This window comes from Mchenga conophoros, linkage group LG14, assembly GCF_057382185.1.
Source record: "Mchenga conophoros isolate Kocher_MC1m ecotype Shallow Benthic linkage group LG14, M_conophoros_male_GT1.1, whole genome shotgun sequence".
Taxonomy (NCBI): Eukaryota; Metazoa; Chordata; class Actinopteri; order Cichliformes; family Cichlidae; genus Mchenga; species Mchenga conophoros.
The window spans coordinates 24,209,961-24,232,907 of record NC_140539.1 but is presented as its reverse complement, the minus strand read 5'-3'; the positions used below and the strand labels follow the sequence as shown (position 1 = coordinate 24,232,907).

Here is a 22,947-nt window from a genome sequence, read left to right as displayed (position 1 = left end):
TGACCCTACCATTGTCCACTTCTCTTGAAGATGGAAGGGCAGCTTCTCCACAATTGGATGTACTCCCCTAACTGTGTCGAGGTAACTTAAACCAGGCAAATAACCATCTAGCTTTGCAGCTTGGAGTTCACACAGCAGATCTGATAGGTCGCGAAGCTTGTGTGGTTCTTTACTGGAGAGCTTTGGAAAGTCTCGTATTCGGGCAAACAGGGAGTTTTCTATTGCTTCTGGTGAGCCGTAACATTCCTCTAGTCTCAACCATATCATGTTCAGACCGGCAGGTGGATGCTTTATGTTGACTGCTTTTAATCTCTTGGCGTGTTCAGAAGACTCTGGGCCTAACCACTTAATGAGTAGGTTGATTTCTTCAGTGGCTGTTAGACCAAGGTCCCTAACAGTGCTCTGGAATGTGGCTTTCCAACTAAGGTAATTTTCTGGCTTGTCGTCAAATTTAGACAGCCCTCCAGTTATTAGCTGACTCTTGGCTAAGAATCTGGCGAGGTCGCTTGCTATGGTGTCTGCATTATCATTTGAGCTTAATCCGTGCTGCAGTTGTAATGCATCGTGGAGAGTCTGTGGACTTACATCTCTTTGTAGTCGTCTCTCTGCCCCATCTTGTGGCATGAATGAGTACTGCACTGGCTCTTGTTTGGGAAAAAGAGGTGTGTACATTACTGGTTGTTTGGATTGTTCATTCTGATATTTACTGTCATCATGGTGAGATGTAATGTCTGGAACCAGGTCAGTGTGGCTGTGTTTATTTATGTATTCACTAGAGATGGCACGATACCACTTTTTTATGTCCGATACCGATACCGATATCATAAATTTGGATATCTGCCGATACCGATATGAATCCGATATAGTGTTTTTTAATCAACAAAACTGTTTTTTAAAATATCTTGCTGCATTTTGCAAGTCTGCAAGTTCATACTCAAGTTTAAAACAACAACTACACTAAAGCTATTCTGTTATACCTGTATACAAAAAAAATATTTCATAGTTCAGCAATACTGATCAATCTAATAAACTTAGACCTACACCATCCTCCCTATTCTGGTATTTTAAAGAGTACTTAGCGTAAATATTAAGCAACCTAACTAATAGGGTTCCAACTCCCAGCAACAACAAACATAAATAAATAAAAAATAGGGAACCACCCCTCACGCGCCACCTCATGATGCTTAATCGACGTAATCAACCTTAATTTGATGCAGTGTGAAAAAAAATGCACAGAAATCAATTATTTTTCAAGAAATATTAAATAGATTCAACATCTTTCTTCAACAAAATTGCAGACTGCACAGATGGTACCTTCCCAAAGTAAAAAGTACTATAGCTTACTAGGGTATATATTAGACTTAATAGTCACTATATACAGTAATTGACTTCTATTCATTTTACATCAAATTAAAACTTTGGGTGTCAGATAATTATTTATTAAAAGCTCGACATTTTAAATGAGAATAAGAAAGAAAAGTGTGTCTTTGTGCCCCCTTTTCCCTGTTCATGCCCTATCGGCCCCCCTGGCTAAACTTTGCTAGATCCGCCCCTGCACAGTTACCAGCGTCAGCTACGTAGAAAAAGATCCTGGTGTAGAAAGAAATATTAAATAAATTCTAACAACAGCTTATCAAGCTTAAACGTTCTGCTGTTGTTCAGCCGCTGGTTTCCTCTTTCTGGTGCAAAGTGGGCCAAAAACAAACAAGAGAGACGGACTCGCGACAGAAAAGCCGATCAGCTGATCATTTAAGCAGTTTCACGATTGAAGTAGCAGCCGGAGAGCGAGAGGCAGTCGCTTGTTAAGCTTAACGTGGGAATGCTTTACAAACATTCAGAGATGGACTTACACACTTGCTTTACTTCTCTCGGGGATAACTTTGTCGGAGATGAAATGCCAGGTTGCTAGCGAAGCTCCACATGCTATCCAGACCACCGACAGGTCCGGCATGCCACAGCTGCTCTATCACGTGATGCATACTGCTCCGACTGCTAACGTTCTGAGGTGAGTTACGGCGTGTTGCAAGTTTTGTGAGGTGCTTTCGTGATATTTAATGGATCGGATTACATTTTTTATTTTTCTCCGATATCCGATCCAGTAATTTAGGTCAGTATCGGACCGATACCGATACGTAATATCGGATCGGTCCATCTCTAGTATTCACTCACTTTTTGCTCTGGGGTTACTTGTAGGGGTGACAATGGCCACTCTTCCCCTGATTCAGCTTTGTCAAATTGAGCTGCTGCTGACTCCATTACCTCTGCTTTAGCCAAGGCTGCATCTGCTTCCTTTTGGAGGTTGATTACATCCAGAGTTGCTTCTAGACGGGCCTTTTCTACTTTAATGTTCATCTCCTTCTCAGCGTAAGCTAATCTGGCTTTTGCTGCTTGAGCTTCTGCTTGTGCCCGCGCTGCTGCCATACTGGCTCGGGTTGATGCTGACGACCTGCTTGAACATGCTGCAGATGATCTAACAGTCAGTTTTCCTGAAGACTTTGAGGACCTTCTTGAGCGAGTGGACCTTGCTTCCTCGTCGTTTTGACCTTCAGCCTCTGATTTCTCCATGTTAGAGTAGAACTGTCACTCGACGTCCCTCGCAGAGCGCTATGATTTCACTGTACTGTTGCACCCAATGTGACCCAGTGTCCTATATTGAGATTCACAGCCAGCTAAACTCTCTCTTGCATCACTTCCTCCAAGGAACAGGCACGTGTTGTATTTGGACAGGATTTAATGCAAAAAAGTGTGAAACTGAAATGATACAGAATACAGAAATGTCACATAAACATTAGCTTGGGTTGAACTTAAGTGGACATATAAAACACATCAAAAGTTTCCAAATCACTTCAATAATGTCATATACCCTCTCTTAAAGGTAAACACAATTAAGAAACTTACTCATATTGCCACTCAAAGGGATTTAACGGAGTGGATGGCTTTGGATCGGAGGAAAACACACCATGTCTTGCTTCACTCATGAGCAAACACTTCCTATCACACTTCTTTTAGTGACTAATTGGCTCAACATAGCAAACTGTGCAAACCTGCGCCCCCTATAGGCCTGGAGAAATAACATACAAACAGTTCCAGTACAGATACACTTTAGATTCTAGCCAATCATTTTACGTTTCCGAGGATAGTAGGCGGGGCCAGGTACGTACGTTCTGTTAGAGCAGAGCTACAGATTAAAAATGTCCAAGGCGAAGCGGTCAAAAGTCTGGCTGTACTTCATAGCAAAATATGCAAACTCAGCAGCCTGCAACAAGTGCTTTAAGCTGATACTGTGATACTGTCAAAGGAGGTAACACCTCAAATCCGATGAAACACCTGGCGATGCATAGCGTTTTTTTTAAAAGCCCAGAAATGCGCCGTATTTGATAGCTTGCTGCAAGACCTCACACCGAGCACATCTACTGCGGGTGGGTTGCCTGTTATGCAACATCCCCCAAAAACACGAAGAGGAGAGTCCTGGCCCCTAGCCCTGCCAGTGTAGCAGAAATGATGACGGATGATGGTGGCAGCAGCCGTTCTTCTCTGCGTGAGTAGCTCATTTACATTGAGTAGGCTAACCACGTTATTACATTAATGCATGTAAGGTGAACTAGCAAACATCATCATAGCTACATGCGGCTGTCCTCTTGTTTGATGGCAGATACTCCCTTCACCCTGGCTAAAAAGGCTAAAATGACCAAAGAAAAAGTGGAAAACAGTTAAACATGAGAGGTTTAGGGCAAAGTTTGTGTTTTTTCCATTGTTTAAGCACTGCTTCCAGCCAAGAGTGATACATGTATGCCCCATAGCTGCAGAAAAGGCTAACATTGTTATATTTTTACAAAAAACAGCTGAACATGAGAGGTTTTTGGACCAATTTTGTGTTCTCCATTCTTTAAGCACCGGTTTGAGCACCGTTTGAGCACCGGCACCGTTTCAAAAGTACCGATTTGGCACCGGTATCAGATAAAACCTAAACGATACCCATCCCTACTCTCCACCCACTTCCAGCATTAGCTTTTAGATTTCTCCATCAACCATAACTTCATGTAAATTTAAATGTGGTGAAGTGCACACCCTGCCAGATGTTTGAGCTTAGTAACAAGTTTGTGTTAAACTGGCTCAGTTTTGGAGAAACTCGGCAGCAGAGGCAATCAAAAAGCACCTTATAGTATGTAAATATTGATAATAAATGAGTAATTAGTCTGTGAATACCTCTTCTGACTGTGTGCGTATCCTCGGAAAACCTTTTCTTGCTTGGAGTCATCTGATCACAGGTCAATCAAACAGGCCACCTCAGCTGCTTCTGTCCACAGTCTTATTATTTTATTCATGAGCCAAAGAATGGGCAAGAGACGAAATGCAGATTAACCAGAAAATCGAGAGCTTGTCTACTACAGTGGTCTCTCAAATGGAGCAAAAATGTTAATGCGCACAGAGTGGGGAAGTTATGCTTGTAGTAGTTGGCTCGGCATCGGCTGCTTCATTCATTCTTCACCATTAGTGGCTCATTCATGTGCTTCGCGGCTATCAGATGACTACTAATGTGTTATCTTGTTACTGCAGCAGGTCCCTCAGGTGCTTTAACCACTTAAAGTTTTTAGTTTTTTCTTTTTTAAATTCAAGGTTGATCGGACTCTGGGAGCAAGAGAACCCACACAGGCACTGCACGGAAACCAGGAAAAGGACTAAGGATAAACTGGAACCAGTGACCACCAGAATGAATGGTCTCTGGTGGCTCTGCCATGCTAATCTTTTCTGGCATGCACTTTTCTACCAGGGAATGATTACTTTAAATCATTCAGGATTTTGGAGGCAATTACCTTCATGCTGCGATGAAACATTCATGTCCCCATCAACAGGGCAAGAAGGGACACTCAATAATTTGACTGTGAAAATGTTGTTAATCATGTCTTCAAAACATTGAAGATTTTAGACTGACATGTCCAAGTGTTTGTACCCCTCTCCTCAAAGCAAAAAAGGAGGAAATGGTTTTGGAAAAATGTCGTTCAGTGCCAGAATCAATGCTTAGTCACTGTGCAGACTCATGCTCAAAACGTATGCTCTCTTTTTTCCCTTGTTTTTCTGAGTCTGAGCTGTGGCCACCTTTTAAAACATTCCCTGTTATTAAGATCACAGGTGGCTAAGGTGGCAGTGGCAATATTTGGTGCACATGCTAGTATATGGTGAGGGGGGGGGGGACGACACAATAGAAGAGCACCATCTAAAACAGGAAGAGAATCATCAATCGGCTTGTGACTCAGCAATCTGGCACATCTGGTACAGCTGTCCATTTTGTTTAAAAGCTTATCTAATGTTCCGATGTTGCCTGTCAAGGGTGTCATGGCATTGGAGGCTGGGCACTAGCGAAGCAGGTAGATGGCCCATCACAGTAAGAGTTTTTCTGTTCAGTTCAGAATCACCAGTTTTTGTTTTTTGTTGTTGTTGATTTTTTTTTTTTTTTGTGGAAAGTGAAGCACTGGACAAAGCCCACACAGGCCCAGGGAGATCATGGATTTGAACCAACAACCTTCATTGTGTAAAATGACAGTGCTAAGCAGTGCACCAATGTGCTGCCCCGTTGAATGCAAAATATGAAACAATTTTGGTATCTCTCAGCTACGCCTGTACGTCAGCAACCAGAACAACACATTTTTATATTTAAAAAGAAAGTGCAGAGAGTTTTCTATTCTTTCTTTCTTCAGCTGCGAAGTCTAAAACTCCTGAATCTGAGGTTTGACAGTCAGTACAGAGGTAATCCAGGGTATAGCTTCAAAAAGTCTGTAATTATGGGATGTTTTAGCTCCGGAGGATCGCTGCAGGCTGCAGCCATTTCGCTCACATTTGTCTCATTTATGTTCTTCTGCTGCTTCCCGCTTCTGACAGACTGTCTGTATCCCTGATATAGAAACACAGCCCTCTTTATCTGTCTGTAATTTTCAGTCTGTCTCAAGTGAAGAAATGAAGGAGGCAGAGTTTGACTGAAACATGTAGACAGAGGGATCCACAGAGAGCGGTTTGACACTGAGCTAAAAGCTTCAGGGAGTGTGAGAGTGGCAGAGTCGTTAGGAGAAGTTAGACAGCAAGACCAGAGAGGAAGAACGGGTATCAATATGTGACAGAGAGATGTAGATGGTGAGTGGAGCAGAAGAAGAGCAGGCGCGGTCAGGCTTCCACCCCGACTGGGTGTGTTAATTAAGCTTTCACTAGTGATCTGCAGGGATAACGGACAGTGGAAATACCACTGTGACCTTGAGTCACACTGTAAACACTGAGTGTGCATATTGATTTTATGTTGTGGAATTTTTGTAAAGATGAATGTAGCCACCTATGGTCATGCTTAGTATCTATCTGTGTGCATGCCTGTTTATGCGATTACTATGCGATTATGTAACAGTCACTGAAACTGCCCACCCCACATGTCACACAATGAAAATTGTAACTAAAAGAATTGCTTATATTTCCGTAATCTTTATTAGTGCTGTTGAAATAGTGGCTACACAGAGAAGTTCTAATTAGTTTAATTAGAAAATTAATTTAGGATCTGCTTCATGTGATGTGGCTCGTCTTTGAAGCTCATTAGCCCGGACATGCGTTCACAATAAAGTGATTAAAAAGCTCTATTTTTTACATTTAAGTAGCGTTTTTACTTTGTTGATTATGAAAATCTGCAGTGCAGTTTTTCTCTGCAAGCTTTTTCTGATACGTGCTTTTATAAATGTTTACAGTACTGTGCAAAAGTCTTGAGCCACTCCTTTCTTTATATTTTGCTTCCGAGGAGATGGGTTTGCCTTGAAGAATAGTTTTCAGGCTTTCTGAAGTTTTTCAAGGTCTTTCTTTAGACATAATCTGCTCCTCACTTATTTTCAGTCAAGTCCTTGTATCTGATCATCTTCATAGGAATATTTTTTTCCTTTCTTTTTTTTGGTTGTATGCCAAACCACAACGGAAGTCTCAAGGTATGAAGCAGTGTTGTGTATAAAAATAACTTGGGAAAGAGCCAATTTTAAATGATATCTTTATACTCTTTGTTACTAGCAGCCTGTACAATAATGCATCACTTGTTCTCATTTGTTTAGTTGAATCTATGAAAAATACAAAAGACAAATGTTTGACAGTGTTTTTTTTTTTGTTTTTTTTTCCCCCCAGTAAATTTCAGAAATACTTTATTAATCCGAAGGATTAATAAAGTATTATATCCAAAAGAGCAGTTACTGAAAACTTCTTTTCCACATCGTGTGGCTTTTAGAAAACTGAGGTCTATATGTATCCAGGAGGTCATGAGAGAAATGCAACAGTGAGCGCTTACAGCCATCTGCAAAACACGGTGGAGGCTCCGTCCTGGTGGTGTCAAGATGAACTTTGGAATGACTTTTAGGAAGGTGAAGAGCTACTTGATTATGAGTAAGCTCTTATGTAATACAACTCAAGTTTAGCTGAATTGTTTTGCTTTATGTTCTGTGTTTCCATATATGTTTGCATGCTTCTCCTATTTCTCATTCTCCTAAAGAAACATAGAGACGTGATGGGTGGCTCAAGACTTGCACAGTATGTGAATCATTAGACTCCTGCTATAAAGTAATCATTTCTTATGTATTCACAACAGCAAGTGTGTGAATACATTTGTATGCAATATGTTGAGGCTTTAATCTGCTTTGGCGTTGTCTGAGTATCAGATCGTTTAGATGGATGCAAACACTACTCTAAGACGCAACTAAATCTAAATTGTGATGCTGTAGAAAGAGTTTAATTTGAAGATCTAAAGATGGATAGTAGATGAGGCTGATATTTGAAATTATGAACAATTTTGAAAAAAATGTTTTTAAATATGGATAATTCGAAGAAAATAAGTGCCTAACAGTGAGCTAAAAAAGAAAAGGCAGAGAAAAGATCCTCATCTTCAGCTATTTGTCAAAAAATGTCTTACTTTTCTTACATTGTGCAACAGAGCCCATTTATGCTTCACCTGATGATGCAAGAATGAAGTGAGCCAAAGCAAGAAAGACTCGCTGTGGCCTCGAGGCTCCTAATCATTCTCCTTACCAGATAAAAATGAGACTTTTACACTAGAATAACTTAAAACTAATGAATTACTGCAATATCCAGCTGGGATTAAGGCTGCTTAACATGACATTTGTACAAGACACAGAGAATAATAACAAATGTCTTCAGTCAAAAAGTCACAAGCAGTTGCAAAACTACCCTCAAAGTACGTGTATCAGTTTGTTTTTACACATCTGTGGGCTTTTTAGCCTCATCTGATCATGTTTTTCTCTCATACCAATAAAATTTATCTGATGCCTTATAAGAGCAGAGAGATGTGCCATGACTCACTAACGTGTGATTTCTAAACCGAGGCAGCTTAAAGTGGTTTCATCTTCTACTCTCTTTGGCGTCCTTCCTTTCTCCAGTCCTTTCTCACTCTCTTACATCTTTAACTTTTGCTCTCTTTCCCCCATGACGTTTAACTCTGCATTCACCTAAGCGACCCACCCACGGTGTCTGGTCTCTCTCCCAGTTGTCTTTCAGAGCCAATTATGTTATTAAAAAACAGAGCCAATCAGAAGCCAATTAAAGAGATAACTGGCGAATAATCACCGGGGCTGAGAAGGGGAAATCTCAGGTTTGTAGTAGAGCTGTGAAAACTGACAGAGGAAAAGTGGAATTAGAGTTAAAAAGCCAAGCCAGAGAGATGTGCAAGGAAATGACCGGAATGACATGGGATAGGCTGGCCTGTAGCAGAGCAGGTGTAAAGGAGGAGAAAATGATCAGCAGTTTGATGGACTGAGATGAAAGTAAAGATTGATGAAGTCACTGACAGATGTGACCCGCTGATTTTCCGGCTGTCACCGAGAGCCAGAGACGGCACAGCTGGCTGCCAGGCAGCAGGAAGTATAGGCGAGAGGTGAAGGGGTAGAATATCAGTCCTGAACCTCAGTGGACTTCAAAGGAGGAGATGAATATGATGCACTTCAAGGATCAGTTTTTGTCAGTGTGCTTAATGACTGGGTTAAAGGCATTCATTTCCATTTATTTGCTGTCGATAGCACTCGTGTATCTGTAAGATACGTAGGAGGCAGCAGCGGGTTACTGGGAAAACTTTTCCTAGCTCACTTATCAGTCTGTAGTACAAACAAGCCAGATCTTGAAATCTGTGTCAGAATTAAATAGGGTATAAATAAGAGAATCGTCCAGTTTTGCATGGAGAAATGATGACTGAGGCTGGATGAACTTGGAAAAACTTTCATATTTGTGGTCTTCACAGCATCTGCCAGGTGAGTCACAGGTGCTTCCTGCTACGGAGCAGATCTAAAGCACCTTTTTGTGTCTCGCTCTCTTGACAGGTGGAAGAGATCCGGGGTTTTATCGAATCGCTGGCAGAGAAAGTTGAAGAGGTGAAGAGGAAGCACAGCGCCATCCTTGCCTCACCCAACCCAGATGAGAGTAAGGCTCTTTTTTCTGTTCTGTTTTCTAGTGTTTAGCTCTTTAAAATGACATACTCAGGGTAACTCTTGCCTCAGAAATACTGTACTTTTGTTCTGATGGGACTCGACTGCCTTAGGAGTTTCCATTCAGGTGAAACTATAACTTATATTCTTTTAACCAAAGTCCTAATTTATCCAGAATTTGAATGGGTTTTTATTAATCATATCCAGTTTTATTTCTCACTTGTTAAACTTGGGGCGATCGTGGCTCAAGAGTTGGGAGTTCACCTTGTAATCGGAAGGTTGCCGGTTCGAGCCCCGGCTTGGACAGTCTTGGTCGTTGTGTCCTTGGGCAAGACACTTCACCCGTTGCCTACTGGTGGTGGTCAGAGGGCCCGGTGGCGCCAGTGTCCGGCAGCCTCGCCTCTGTCAGTGCGCCCCAGGGTGGCTGTGGCTACAATGTAGCTTGCCATCACCAGTGTGTGAATGTGTGCGTGAATGGGTGGATGACTGGATATGTAAAGCGCTTTGGGGTCCTTAGGGACTAGTAAAACGCTATATAAATACAGGCCATTTACCATTTGTTACCTACCGCCCAAAATCATAAAATAAGAGATGCCACCACTAGAGCAAGTTTAATGATTTAAAAAAGGGGCCTACAACAAAGTAAAAGGATAAGGCCATGTGCAGTACCAACCACACTGATGTAAACTAACATTAATGGGGAAATAACCATCAAAAGAAATGGAGAATATACCAGTGCAGAAACACACGATACGCCCGACCACAGGGCTAGGTAGAGACCGCTTGTGCAAAACCATCCTCAGATCTCAATCTAGCTTTGAAGGCTTAAAAACAACCTTAACAAATCACTAAATGTTGTGTTGGTTTTAATTTCTTTCTTTACCCATCGATTTGTTGCTCCCTTATTTCCAGAAAGAGTGATTCGCCATGACTTGATTTCTTGATTCATTCAGCCGAGGTTACTACGACTGACCCCTTGTTTTCACCTAGGGGGTAATACTGCAGTGATTCAGTAATGAGTCAGAGAAGCTTTTAATGGAAAGGAGAAAGAGAAGAAAGCCAAAAGTCACAGTTTGCCGTCTAATGTACGACGGCAGCCAAAAGCAGGATAATCGTCGCAGAATCCGCTGAACAAAGAGAAGAAAAATGACTGTGTCGTTTAAAAGAAATTGAGGAAATAAAGAAAAATTTGTCAGAAAGAGCAAGAAAGGCTGTGTGCAGACTGGAGACTTCAGTAGAAGTCAGAGGACCTTGAAAATGTTTCAAAGCGCTCCACCAATCCGTCCTCTCTCTGCTTTTGGGGCATTTATACCCTCACGGTGAAATCTCTTACCTTCCCGTTTCTCCATTTTTCTCAGTTTTTCTGCTTTCTGTCTCCATCACTCTTTACTGCTACATTTTCCTTTTCAGCTGCTGTTAACCATATTTCATACTTCCCAGTTTCTCTGCTGTCTCTTTGCCCATTTGTGCCCCTCTTTACATTGCTTTTGTTCAGTCTGTGCTGGATACTCAATCCATCGTTCCTGCTGTCTTTTTGCTCCACAATCTCTCATCACCTCTTCTTCTCTCATTTTATATCAGGGCATTGATCTTGACCCTTGTTCACACAAGGGGGATGTTACTCATGCTAGTGACACCTCCTACTAATAATGTTCCTTTCCTCCTCACTTATTCCCTGCCTCCCCTCCCGCCTGCAAATATATCTATGTGCTTGCAGCGGCAGGCATCAGATGGGCCCTTTATCTATCCTGAGCGTGCAGATGGACGCACTGAGCGGAGCAGCAATGAGGAAAGGTGTTGCATTTATGATACAAATTCTCCTGCAGGTCATTTCCTGACTGAAATGACTGTGAATGAAATCAGAGCCGTGTGTGCGCCTTTGTGATAAATGCTAAAGAACCGTACATCAATCAACGATTGATGTAAATGTCAGGGTTGTTCATTACAGGTAGGTCGTTATGTTCTGTACTTTCTACCCGTTGCACTGTGACCACTGACGGCGACTGAAATAACCTGGAACGTACATTCAGGACGCTCATTCGTTTGCTGAGTAGGATTTTTATACCCTGTGTGTTTTTGTGCATATATTTACATATTACATATTACTGCTTTGGTTTAGCAGTAATTTCCCTACATCAGTGTTTCTTGTTACATTTCCTTACATTATCTGTTTCTGGGACCTGAGGCATGACTAAATTTAATAAGTAGTATGATAAGTAGGATGTTGAAGACTGATCTGCTAGGCGTGAGAAAAAAGAGGAAGACCACAGAGGTTCATGCATATAGTGAAGGAAGGTTGCTGTGGCAAATGTGGATGCTTTGCATAGGGTGAGATGTGGGCAGATGATCCACTGTGGCCACCCCTAAAGGGAACAGCTGATAGAAGGAGCACTTAATCTCTTTAAACAGGCACTGGATAAAAATTCTCCACAAAGGAAGGAAAACATTTATGAAATTCAATTTCAAAACCACCTTCTGACAACAGTTTAGTGTTGGAGCAGCTTTTTAAATTAATCTGCATTCATAAAAATGCCCGTCACGTTAAACATGATGTGCTGCCGTGGATATCTGCTGGCTCAGAGTTTTGGACATTGTCCCTGGCTAAGTCTTCATATAATAGCTGGTGGGATCCCTAAATGATTAGCACTAAAATAACTAATAACATTTCCATGATAATAGATGCTAATCTTATGATGTGAAATGGATTTGTTTTGCTATTTCATGATCAGAAGCCACAGTCTTAGTAAAACTGAAACGTTGACCTAATGAGAAACTAATCTCAAAAAAGAGATTCAATTCATCCTGGTGGGAACACAATTGTTTTTTCCAATTTCATCGTTTATCTGTGCATTATAAGGTCTGCATGTGTATCTGTGTGTGAGTGTGGTTGTGCGTGCCTGTGTGAAAACATCATTTTTTTTGTTTTGGCTGCTGTGGTTCTAATTGTGATTTTGACATTTCCCTGCTTCTGCTGGAGTGTGTCATCAAAAGTAATTGCACAGTGGCATTTCATTGTGAAATCTAATGCATGCAAGACCTACGCTCATTCACTGCTGTATCAAAAATGGAAAGTCTTGCTGATATTCACTGATTTTTTTTTTTCCTCCCCCGTGGTAAGATGAATCAGTTCTGCTTCTGAAGGTTCCTCCCATCAAATCAAACTTTACCTCCTTGCTGATGCATAATAGGCGAGTCCCCCCACATAAAAACGGGTGTTTACAGAGAAAATATCCAGTGAGCGGCAGTTCTGTGTGAAAATATCTTGTTGATGTCAGAGGAGAATGGCCAGAGTGTTTCAAGCTGACAGAAAGGTAGCAGTAACTCAAATAACCACCTGTTACAACCCAGGCATGCAGGAAAACATCTCTGAATGCAGAAGATGTCAAATCTTGAGGCAGATGGGCTACAGTATCAGAAGAATACACTGGGTGCCACTAGTGACACCTAAAAACAGGAAATTGAGGCAACAATTTGCACGGGCTCATCAAAAATGGAAAAATGTTGCCTGGTCTTTTGTGTCTCAGGTTCTCCAGCAACATTCAGATGGTTGGATTAGAATTTAAACAGCATGAAAGCATAAATCCATTGTGCCCTATGTCAACGGTTCTGGCCCTGTAGTGGTGTAAAGGTGTGGGGATATTGTCTTTAGTACCAGTTGAGCAGTGTTTAAACTCTACTAGTGTCCGATCATTGCTGCTACCATGTCCATCACTTGGTGACCACAGTGAACCCATCATCTGATCACTGCTTCCAACAGAATAACACACCATGTCGCAAAGGTTAAACAATCTAAAATTGGTTTCTTGGACATGATAATGACTTCACTGCGCTGCACTCAGATGGCCTCCACAGTCACCAGTTCCGAATCCAATAGTGCAGCTTTGGGAGAGAATCACATCATGGGTGTGCAGCCAAAAAAAAAATCTGCAGGAACTATGTGATGCTCTTATGTCAACATGGAGCAAAATCTCTGATCACTGTTTCCAGCAGCTCATTTAATCTGCTTTGAAGAATTAAGGCATTTCTGAAAGTAAAAGTAAGGGCAAGGTGTACCTAATAAAGCGGCCTAAGCATTTAAATGGGAGTAGTGGGTTGTGCGTTATATTGAAAGAGAGAGAGAGGAAAAACACTGCCATATTTTTTTTTTTTATCCAGTCTGCTGCTACTGATGAAGTACTATATAATATGTAAGATTATTTACTTTTGTTTGTTTTAATAGAGATCTATTAATCTATTTGTGCTTCCACCATGGCTTCAAAAACATTTCACATCTCCCCAGGAGCTGCGCGCTTGGCCAGCTTCACAACCCCGAATCCCTCCTCTTCTTCCCCTTCTGCTTGCTGCAAACTTTCACTGCCCGAGATGTTTCCTCAAGAACTCCACAGGCGTAGATCCTACATTCATACGCACACACATATTGTCATGCATGTAGCCTCTTTGCGGTGTTACTTTCGCCCCTGCATTACACATTATCCCATATCTCAGTTTATCCACCCCTCTGAATGAAGCACAGAAAATTACCTCAGGGGAATTGCCGTATGCTGTTTGTGTGCTTTTTTGTTTGTAGTTAATTATGTGTTTGTGTGGACGGTTTTCTGCAGCTGCGTAGAATAGAAGTTTCACAAATGATGATGGATTCTGTAATCATCTGTGTCATAATGTGTATTAAGCCCATATGTTCTCATGAGTGCATTCCTCTAATGCAGGAAGAGAAGCTGCAAATTTAAATTTAGAAACATTATTGATTTTTCCATTCACAATTAAATGATTGCATTATTTGTTTTAGCTTGTCGCACTGGCTGTTGGGCACAGCTTCTCATTTTTTGATCAGTGAGGCAGAATATATAACAAAAGGTCAGCGTTCATTACTTTTCCTACACAGTTGCATCCACGTCCTCCACACTCTGTTAGTCCCGGGAGAGTGTGAAATTTCTAGGATACAGTGAGGCATGCAGTTATTTTCAGTTGGGAGTATTCAGGTGTTTTTAAAGCACCTTTTTAATCCACATTAGGGTTTGTGACACTGAGACATTGTGGTTGTTATGGATGATAATCAGTAGCTTTCAGAGATTGTGTGTTTTCTAGTAACGCATTACCGCCCGCTGTGGAAACTGAAAGCCACCATTCATATGGTCTGCTGCTCGCTTCACTGCTGCTGAATGTTAAAGTGTGTTCACGAGCTGATAATAGATTACAGTTCATGTTTACAGAAGGTGTTTAGCTCGGCTGATGCTGAGCAGAGCTTGATTCTACTGTGCTTTGGCACATGGATGTGTTTGCTTGCTTTCCTTCTAATTTCTCGTGCCTCTTTATGCTGTGTGACAAGCTGCATGTATGCTGCTTTAATAAAAGTATTTACCCATTTAGTTTAAACATCAATTGAATTGAAACTTGTCAAATATAAGACCAGTTTTTGCAGCTCGACATTGTTTTCCATCGTAGGCTACGTGCAGTTCATTGTTACTGTTTTCATGGCTTGGTCAAGCCATTTAAAAAAAAAAAGGTCGTCCAAACAGCAGCATTAAATTAACTGAGTGATTTTATTAAATAATACTCAGAAAGTCAGTCAAATTGAAGGGAGATGCTTGGTCCAGGGAAAGTCCTGGCTAGTTGGAGACCCAACTAGCAGATCCTGAAACTACCAGTCACAACCCGATCCGTTAAACAAAGACGGTTACAAAAACAGTCGTAAAATTGACTTTGACATGCTGGGAAAATCCCTCAGCATTTTCTTTTTAACCTTTTATTCATTACATGTCAAGTATGTATAGCTTTGGAGAGGATGGCCAGTGCTTACTGTTCAGCATCTTGGACATAAATGATGGATTTTATTCATGTAGCAATTAGCAGCAGTGATTCATCATAAATGCAAAGGATTTTACACCCTAAATCAGTGCTAATGTTTCCTTCTCATTATCTGAATGGTTTAATTGCTGATTTTTAAACTGAGGCATGGATTGGATTATCCATGCCTCTCTCCTTACTGTACTTTACTACTAGCACCCATTTTAATTGCATCCACTTGTATTTGAAAAGACAAGAAGGAAAGTAGCTGATCTGCTCAGTTTTTAAGAGTTCAGAAAGCTGCACTAACCAGCTGTTAGACACAGAGCTCAAAAAGGAAAAAAAACCAAAACAATTTCAGGCTGGGTTTTTTTTAGCACTTGGCTTTTCAGGTGTCTGGGTTGTTGGGAATAGAAGTAAATCTCAAGATTACCAATCCTTCCATTATCTGTATGTGCTATCCTGTTGCAAAAATGGAGCACATTATGGATGACCACTGAACACACCTAGTTGGGAAAGTTGAAGACCATCCCAACCACGCCATTCACCACAGGGAGAATATATTCAAGCCATACTTAGATGACACAGGAAGCCACAAAGTGTTTGGACTCTGGGAGGAATCCTGAGCAGCGACTGTGTGCCAGGCCTGAAGAATGATTGATCCTAGTGCACTTAACATGCCTTCCTCATCTGTCCATTAAAACCATTTAAGACAGACAGCCTGGTGTAAGACCTTGAAGTGGTGCTCCACTAGTAAACAACTCTTAGCATCGAGGTTCATTATTGACCATGCAAAAGCGGTGGTGAATATTTTATCACAGATAGCAAAGTGATGTTAAAACTGATGCAAAGCTAGCAGAACACCAGCGAAGGGCCTTTAAATGTTTGTTTTCTCTTACATCTCCTGGCTGGAGAGTTTTGCATGAATCATAACGCCAGACTCAAACTCATTAGCTGAAATTTATGTAAACAGAGGGACTCGGTCTATTCTGTCAGTGTTCACATTGGCATTTTTTTTATACATATTTTGTGATGTGCTGGGAATGTTATCCCTACAATATAACAGTAAGGACGAGTGGTACAGTTGTTATATGCACCTCAGAAACACAATAAAGCAGTAGACGCTTATCTGCACTTGGATGCAGAGAATCTGCCCTTTAACACTGATACTTGAGAGGTTATTTGACAACATTTCTGAGTCTGTTTTTCCAGCCACTTATGCGTTTGCACCCTCTGACATCTCAGCCTCCAATTTGTAAAGAGCATCCTTCCCCTGAATCTTAAAAGTCCTCAACTCACAGCACTGGAGATGCTTGTTTTAATTGCAGCCTGTGAGTGTTACTATTTCTAGTTAGTCAGTTTTTGGTCTGCTCCCACCCTCGGAGTGCTGTTTGCCAAGGCTCCTCCACCCTCAACCAGAATTTGAAAGTGTTGTGTAAGTTCCCCCAGCTTTCTGTATTCTCTTTGTTCTCCCTCAGCTGTCTTTTTCTTTGTGTTTCTCTCTTTTTTCACTCTGTTTCCTTTTCTCTTACATCTCCCTCATTATGTCTGAGCTGAGATAATGTGGTGCTATAGCCTCCGAAGACATGGCTTTTTACTGTTGAATAATAAGATCTCTATGAAAGTGAGGTTATTGTAATGCGGACTATCGCAACCAAGAATAGGGACACATTAAGAGACAATGGAGGTCAAAGGTGGTAAGATAACGTATTCACACAGGGATAAATCAGTCTGAGTGCCTTCTGTCCTCGACTGTAGAGCCAGATCAGCGATGCCGTGCAGGGTTAGTGGTCTGATCTGCATTAGTTTCAAAGTGACCATATCATTACCATATTAATTCTTTATAACCCTGACGTATCATCTTGGAAGATGTTGCAGGGCAAAGGGAGGCTCTTGGAGAGAAGGAAATGGTTTGTTAGCAGAGACATAATGAGGTTATGTGCTCTACAGTGAGCGGTAACCAAAGAGATAACATGACCAGTGTTTTCTTGCAGCACAGAGTGTAGGACATATTCATTTAAACTGAGTTCTGAGATTGAATATTTTAGATTTTCAGGATTAGTGTTATAGCATCATAAGCTGATTTACGGTTGTGATCACAAGTGTACACCCACTTATAGTGGTGCAACGGATCAAAAGTCTCATGGTTCGGATCTGATGTTTTTTGGTTTTTTTTTCGTCACGGATCGGATAAATTTTCGGATCAGCAGGGGAAAAAAAGAAGACAGAAATTTAACTCGCCGTTTACTTATTTAAGTATTTTTTTACCTATTAAAAAACATTCAGCTCAAGACTTATTCCACGCAATTATATAAAAACAAATTAAGGTGCAATATAGGGCAGTACAGGGCTTTCTATCTACCACTACGCTGTGATATAATGAGAGGTCACGGTCACGTAGCTTTCCGTTGCCCTGGAGGTCCACCCATTTGTAGTTAGGGCAACAGAAGATGGTGGGACAGCTCAGCCATAGCTTTAAACTTTTCCTGCTCATACATGCTGGGAGCGATCTTGTCACTGAAGTGGACGCGCGACGGGATCTCATAGCGTGGCTCAAGCACCTTCATCATAGTTTAAACTAGTGCTGTCAGCATAAATCTCGTTAAAATGACGTTAATGTCATAACTGCATTACGCGGAAAATCTCCGTTAACTAGTTACCATGGATCGCCCCGTGCGTGGGGCTGCACGGCGTCAATGTGTCAACTAACGCGTTGACTAGTTTAAACCCCTTGTTTTGCACAACTGAATACGACCTCCCATCTGCAGCTAAACACCCCAATAGCTTTTGTAATAGCTTTAGCCCGGTCGGATTGGGCGGCAAAGGGCTGCTTAGATACCGCAAACTCCTCTGCTCCTCCACTTAGCTATCGCTTGACAGACTGACCACGCACACCATACGCAGACCTTTTTCTTCTTTTTTGAATCTTCGGGTCACGTGCGTACCGAACCGTGGAGTGGGATTGGTTTGATTACGGATCAACCGTGATCCATTGCACCACTACCCACTTATTGTGGACATGAATGAATGAATGAAGGAAGGAATGAATAAATGAATGAATGAATAGTAATCTTTGGGCTTTTAATGATTTCTTTGAACTGTTCTTTTTCCAGTGTGGAATGAATGTACAGCAAACATGTTTAATGACTTTAGCAAGTTGCAACTTCATCAGATGCTTTTAGATGCTACCACCACCATGCTCTAAATATACCTCGTTATAACCAAATGGCTCAGTCTTTGTCTCGTCTGACCATAAAACTTTTGAACGAAGGCATTTGGCTTCTCCGTATAGGCACCTGACTAAAAAAGACCCTGCTTGGTCTGCTGCTAGCAGCAGCTACATTAGATGCTACTTGTAAGAACAAGTAGGAACCAGTCCAACCAAAGCTAAGATGAGGAGTTGGCTGTAGAGCTTCTCAAGTCATAAAGGTGCATTTATCTGATTTCTTGCAACCTTTTCAAGTACACAGCATTAGTCCCCAACAGCTTTATAGAAGGACCCATATTCTCTTTGACGTGCTGTCTGACTGTATTGAAAATCAAATGCGTTATAGTTGTTATGAATGACCGTGCTGGAAGGAAAAAAGAAAAGTCGTCTGTCGTAGCGATGCAGGGGGCAGGCCCAGTATCATTCAGAATCATTTTTATGACGAGCTCTCCAGGCAGCTATTGATGGTGTTCACTCATTTACACATGAGAAGTGCCGTAAATTGTAAAGTACCAAATAAAATAAAAAAATAACAGGATGAAGAGTGCAGTTGCCATTTTCTCTTTCCTCCAAACACAATATTATTTCTTTCCTGTAACACAGAAAGTTACAGGAAAGAAATAAGTCCGTACTCAGAGATTTCAAATCTAACCCAGGAAAGGAAGGAAGGAGCTCTATTTTTAAACACTTCTTGTATGCATAGTACTTTAGTGGTTAAATTGTAACTGTGCTTTCCGTTTGCCATTATCCATGTTAGGACAGCATTTCTGGAGTAAGGCAAATGTCAGTAATATTTGAGGGATGAGCTCACACTGTCTCTCTGAAACATCAGGCATCTGGACTCTAGACGATCAATAAGCGGAGCAAACGCACAAAGGACTGGTAATATATTTACAGAGGGAGCTGAGAGAGAGAGAGAGATGAAGAAGAAGATAAATAGCTGCAAGTTAGAGATTGGAATGGCACCAATTGACCCTGCATCAGAGAGGAGGAAACAGAAGCAGCTTGGTATCTTGTCAGTGTCATGTTACCCATGTTATGTGAAAAGCAACCTCGGATTGTGTTTTGATGAAGGGTTAAACACTCCTGCTGTAATAGTTCATGTAGGCTAGAAGCTTAACGTTGGAAAGGATTCTGGGATCTTTTTCTCAGTTCACATGATACGATTTAATGATCACCTTTGAGGAAAGTGATAGGATGATAAGAACATGCTCACTGCAGGAGGTCTGCTTTTTGATTCAAAGCTTTAATTGAGATATCATCAATCTGATAATCAGGAACAGCCTCACACTGATAGCTTAAAGTTAAAGGAAACGTTTTTGGAATTATTTCTACAGTGATATTACATTTTTTTTTATTTCCAACAGCTGAAGAAATCAATACTGATGTTTTCTGTGCATGGCAAAATATTGCAAGTGTGGCATAAACGTTTACATTTTGCTTTTTTCTTTCTAATCCACTTTTCTTCACTGTTTTTGAATGTTTATCATTATTGGGTTTTTGCACCTTTTATTATGATAGGAACAGTTGAGGAAGCAGGGAAAGAGGGGAAGACACACAGCAAATTGCCCGGAGCACTGCATTACTGCATTAGCCTTGTTTTATGCATTTCCACCCTAACTTGATGAGCTCAATGGTGTTCTGCTCCGCTGTTTTATATGTCACGTGATGTCTTGGTCAGGAACAGTTATTATTAAGATATTACTAAATACTCCTGTAACAGATTTGATAAAATGAGCATTTCAAATCTCCACCGTTCTGGTTGTTAAGTCATCAATCTCTGTGATTGTCAGTCCACTGTGAAAAAGGTCATTGACTTGCCTGGTGTGTGTGTGTGTGTGTGTGTGTGTGTGTGTGTGTGTGTGTCTCCTTGTGTTTTTTTTTTTTTTTTTTTTGTCTTTTTAAATTAATTCATTATTTTTGCGAGTGGGAGTGGAGATCTGCAGCGTTTACACATGGGAGAAACGGTTTGTTTATTTAACCAATTTAATCATATGTGTGTCTTAGTGTGTGTTGTAACAGTGTGTTGTAAGTTGTAAATGACTACATACTTTAATACCTAGACTGAAATTGGGAAGAGTTAACTGAGCACGCCTGTCTGATCTGTTTTGTTTCTGCTTTGCGTCAATAATTAGTAAAATAGCCAACAACATCATGGGACGCTTAAAGGAACTATTCGAAGGAAAGATGGTTACTGTGATTTTTAACAAAACCTGAAAAATTATAAAAGCAGATGAATGAAGTGGGAACCCAGATCCAAGGGAAACCTAATAGATCTGGGTGGGAAATTACACAGATGGCTAAAAGGTAAAGACGAGAAGTAAAAGATGCCCAAAAAGTTGTTACCAAATTAAACAGGATGTTACTATAACACAGACATAAAAAAGAGATGCATAAACAAACAACGGCAGATAAAGATGATGAAACACAGGGTACTAGATGTACAAACGACAAAATGTGAAACAAAAAACTGCAACAAAACTTAAAATCATAAGACTGCTCTGCGGTGAATAAATTGATTATAGCTGGAGTAACCAGAGTAACGTGAGTGTAAATCCTGCAAAAAGCTAATTTTATTACCCTTCAAAACAAATTCATTCCTGTGTTTCCTGCGTGTATTTGATATGTGATCACACTGTTCTTCTCCGAGCTTCTACATTTCTCCGTGCCTTGTAGCATCTCTCTCGCTCTCCTTCCCTCTGTCACTTTGAAACAATCTGAAGCTGGCGAGAGGACTGACTGCAGACATCGCCATAGCAACACAGTCTTAATGATGGCAACAAGCATGACCTGAAGATTTCATTTGAGAGCGTCTGGAAGAGGGATGGAGTGTGATGCCACAGCTCAATTGACTCCTCAGTTTTGCCCTCTAATTTGCTTCCCTCTCTCCTCTCCCTCTGCTTATTCATCAGCTCCTGTACTCTTCCTCTTTTCACACAGTCAGTAATGAGGCTGAATAGACACTTGATTCAGCAGCTTGGCCTCCTCTGTTTGGTAACCACAAGCGGGAAATCTAATCTAACTCCTTAGCGCACGCACAGGATGCACACACACAAACACATCACACACAGCCTCAAACAAAGCTCAGTTTTTATGGTATTTTCTCTGTAATACTGGTAGCTGACCTCATCGAACAGGTGACCGGAGGTTGCTATGGTTACACAGAACCGAGAGACACGCTTGTTAATAACCTCACACCCCTCTGAGTTTCTGAAGTAGTGCAAACACATGAATAAGTGGGCACAACGATGAACCTTAACTGCAGTGGGGGGAGAATCCACAAATTAAAAGGCTCTTCATTTTATTGAAGATAAATGGGTATAATAACAAATTTCTTGCAATCTGTGATGTTTAACTTTTGATTCAGATTGATTATTGAAGTTGGGAAGATCTGTGCCATCATTTAAACGAAATCATTTGCAGGCTCTTTTGTATCTGACAATCAGACTGCAAGTAAAAGAAACTTAGCGTCTTCCCATTTTGATGTTTGATCAGAAAACTGAGAAACTGCAACTTGTCAGTCACTTATTAGGTGCACGGTAAAGCGTTCCCGCCCTTGTCACCCTTTTTTGGCTTTAATAGAGAGCATAAAATCCAAACTACGCATCACACTGTAATAATTGAAACTTATGATTGAGTAACTGGAGGTCATAGATCACATGAGCAGTGAGAGCTTTTCTTATAGACTGTCATACAACCAAAATTTACAGGTTGACATTTTTGCTGGTGCCCACTGGAAAGAATACAGAGTTAACAATCTGATGCATTCCCTTACTTTTGCCATCCCAGAAGCTATGTCCATATTTTCTTCTGCTTCTTCATCTGCTTGTTAATCAAAGCTTTGCATTGTCCTCCCATTGACCAAATCATCCAACATACTGTGTGCGTCCTTTGCATCTGCTCTTTTTCCTGCTCCTGGTCTTTATACAGCCAGTCTGTTTTTGCTGGTTTGTGAAATGCGTCCACAAATTTACATATATATTTTATTTCTCCCTGAGTTTGTCTTATCACAAACTCTGCAGAAGTAGTTGTGTGTGGCTTAATTAGCAAGAGAAACACACACCAAGGAGAAGAAGGCATCATTTTCTATTCAGTCCTACACAACTGTCCTGTTCTCTGAGTTTGAGATTTGCTGTTTGTCTGCATAAATAGCCAGCCTGGTGGCTCGGTGGTTAGCACTGTTGCTAAGGTCCTGAGTTCAATTCCACCATCGGGGTCTTTCTGTGTGGAGTTTGCATGTTCACCCCGTGTTTGCATGGGTACTCTGGCTTCCTCCCGCCGTCCAAAGACATGCAGTTAGTGGGGATAGGTTAATTGGTTAATCCAAATTGGACATAGGTGTGCATGCGGGAGTGAATGTGAGCGAGAATGGTTGTCTGTCCCTGTGTGTTAGCCCTGCGACAGACTGGCAACCTGTCTCTCGCCCTATGACAGCTGGGATAGGCTCCAGCGCCCCCCACAACCCTGAAAAGGATAAGTGGAAGCGAATGGATGGATGGTCTGCATAAATATGAC

At 41.2% G+C, this 22,947-nt stretch overlaps 1 protein-coding gene and 1 long non-coding RNA gene across 4 annotated transcripts in view; one reads left to right on the top strand and one right to left on the bottom strand.

Moving 5' to 3' along the window:
* LOC146559773 (syntaxin-1A-like) overlaps positions 1 to 22,947 on the top strand; it is a 96,108-nt gene that overhangs the window by 34,980 nt on the left and 38,181 nt on the right. For all 3 annotated transcript variants that reach the window (XM_085243510.1, XM_085243508.1, XM_085243509.1), the window contains exon 3: positions 9,336 to 9,435. In XM_085243510.1, the coding sequence (XP_085099636.1) occupies positions 9,336 to 9,435 (100 nt within the window). The remainder of the gene's footprint in view (positions 1 to 9,335; positions 9,436 to 22,947) is intronic.
* On the bottom strand, positions 2,714 to 3,041 carry LOC146559775 (uncharacterized). Its single transcript, XR_014888288.1, has 2 exons — positions 2,899 to 3,041; positions 2,714 to 2,751 (listed from the first exon to the last, which is right to left on the bottom strand). It is a non-coding gene; the product is annotated as an uncharacterized LOC146559775 (long non-coding RNA).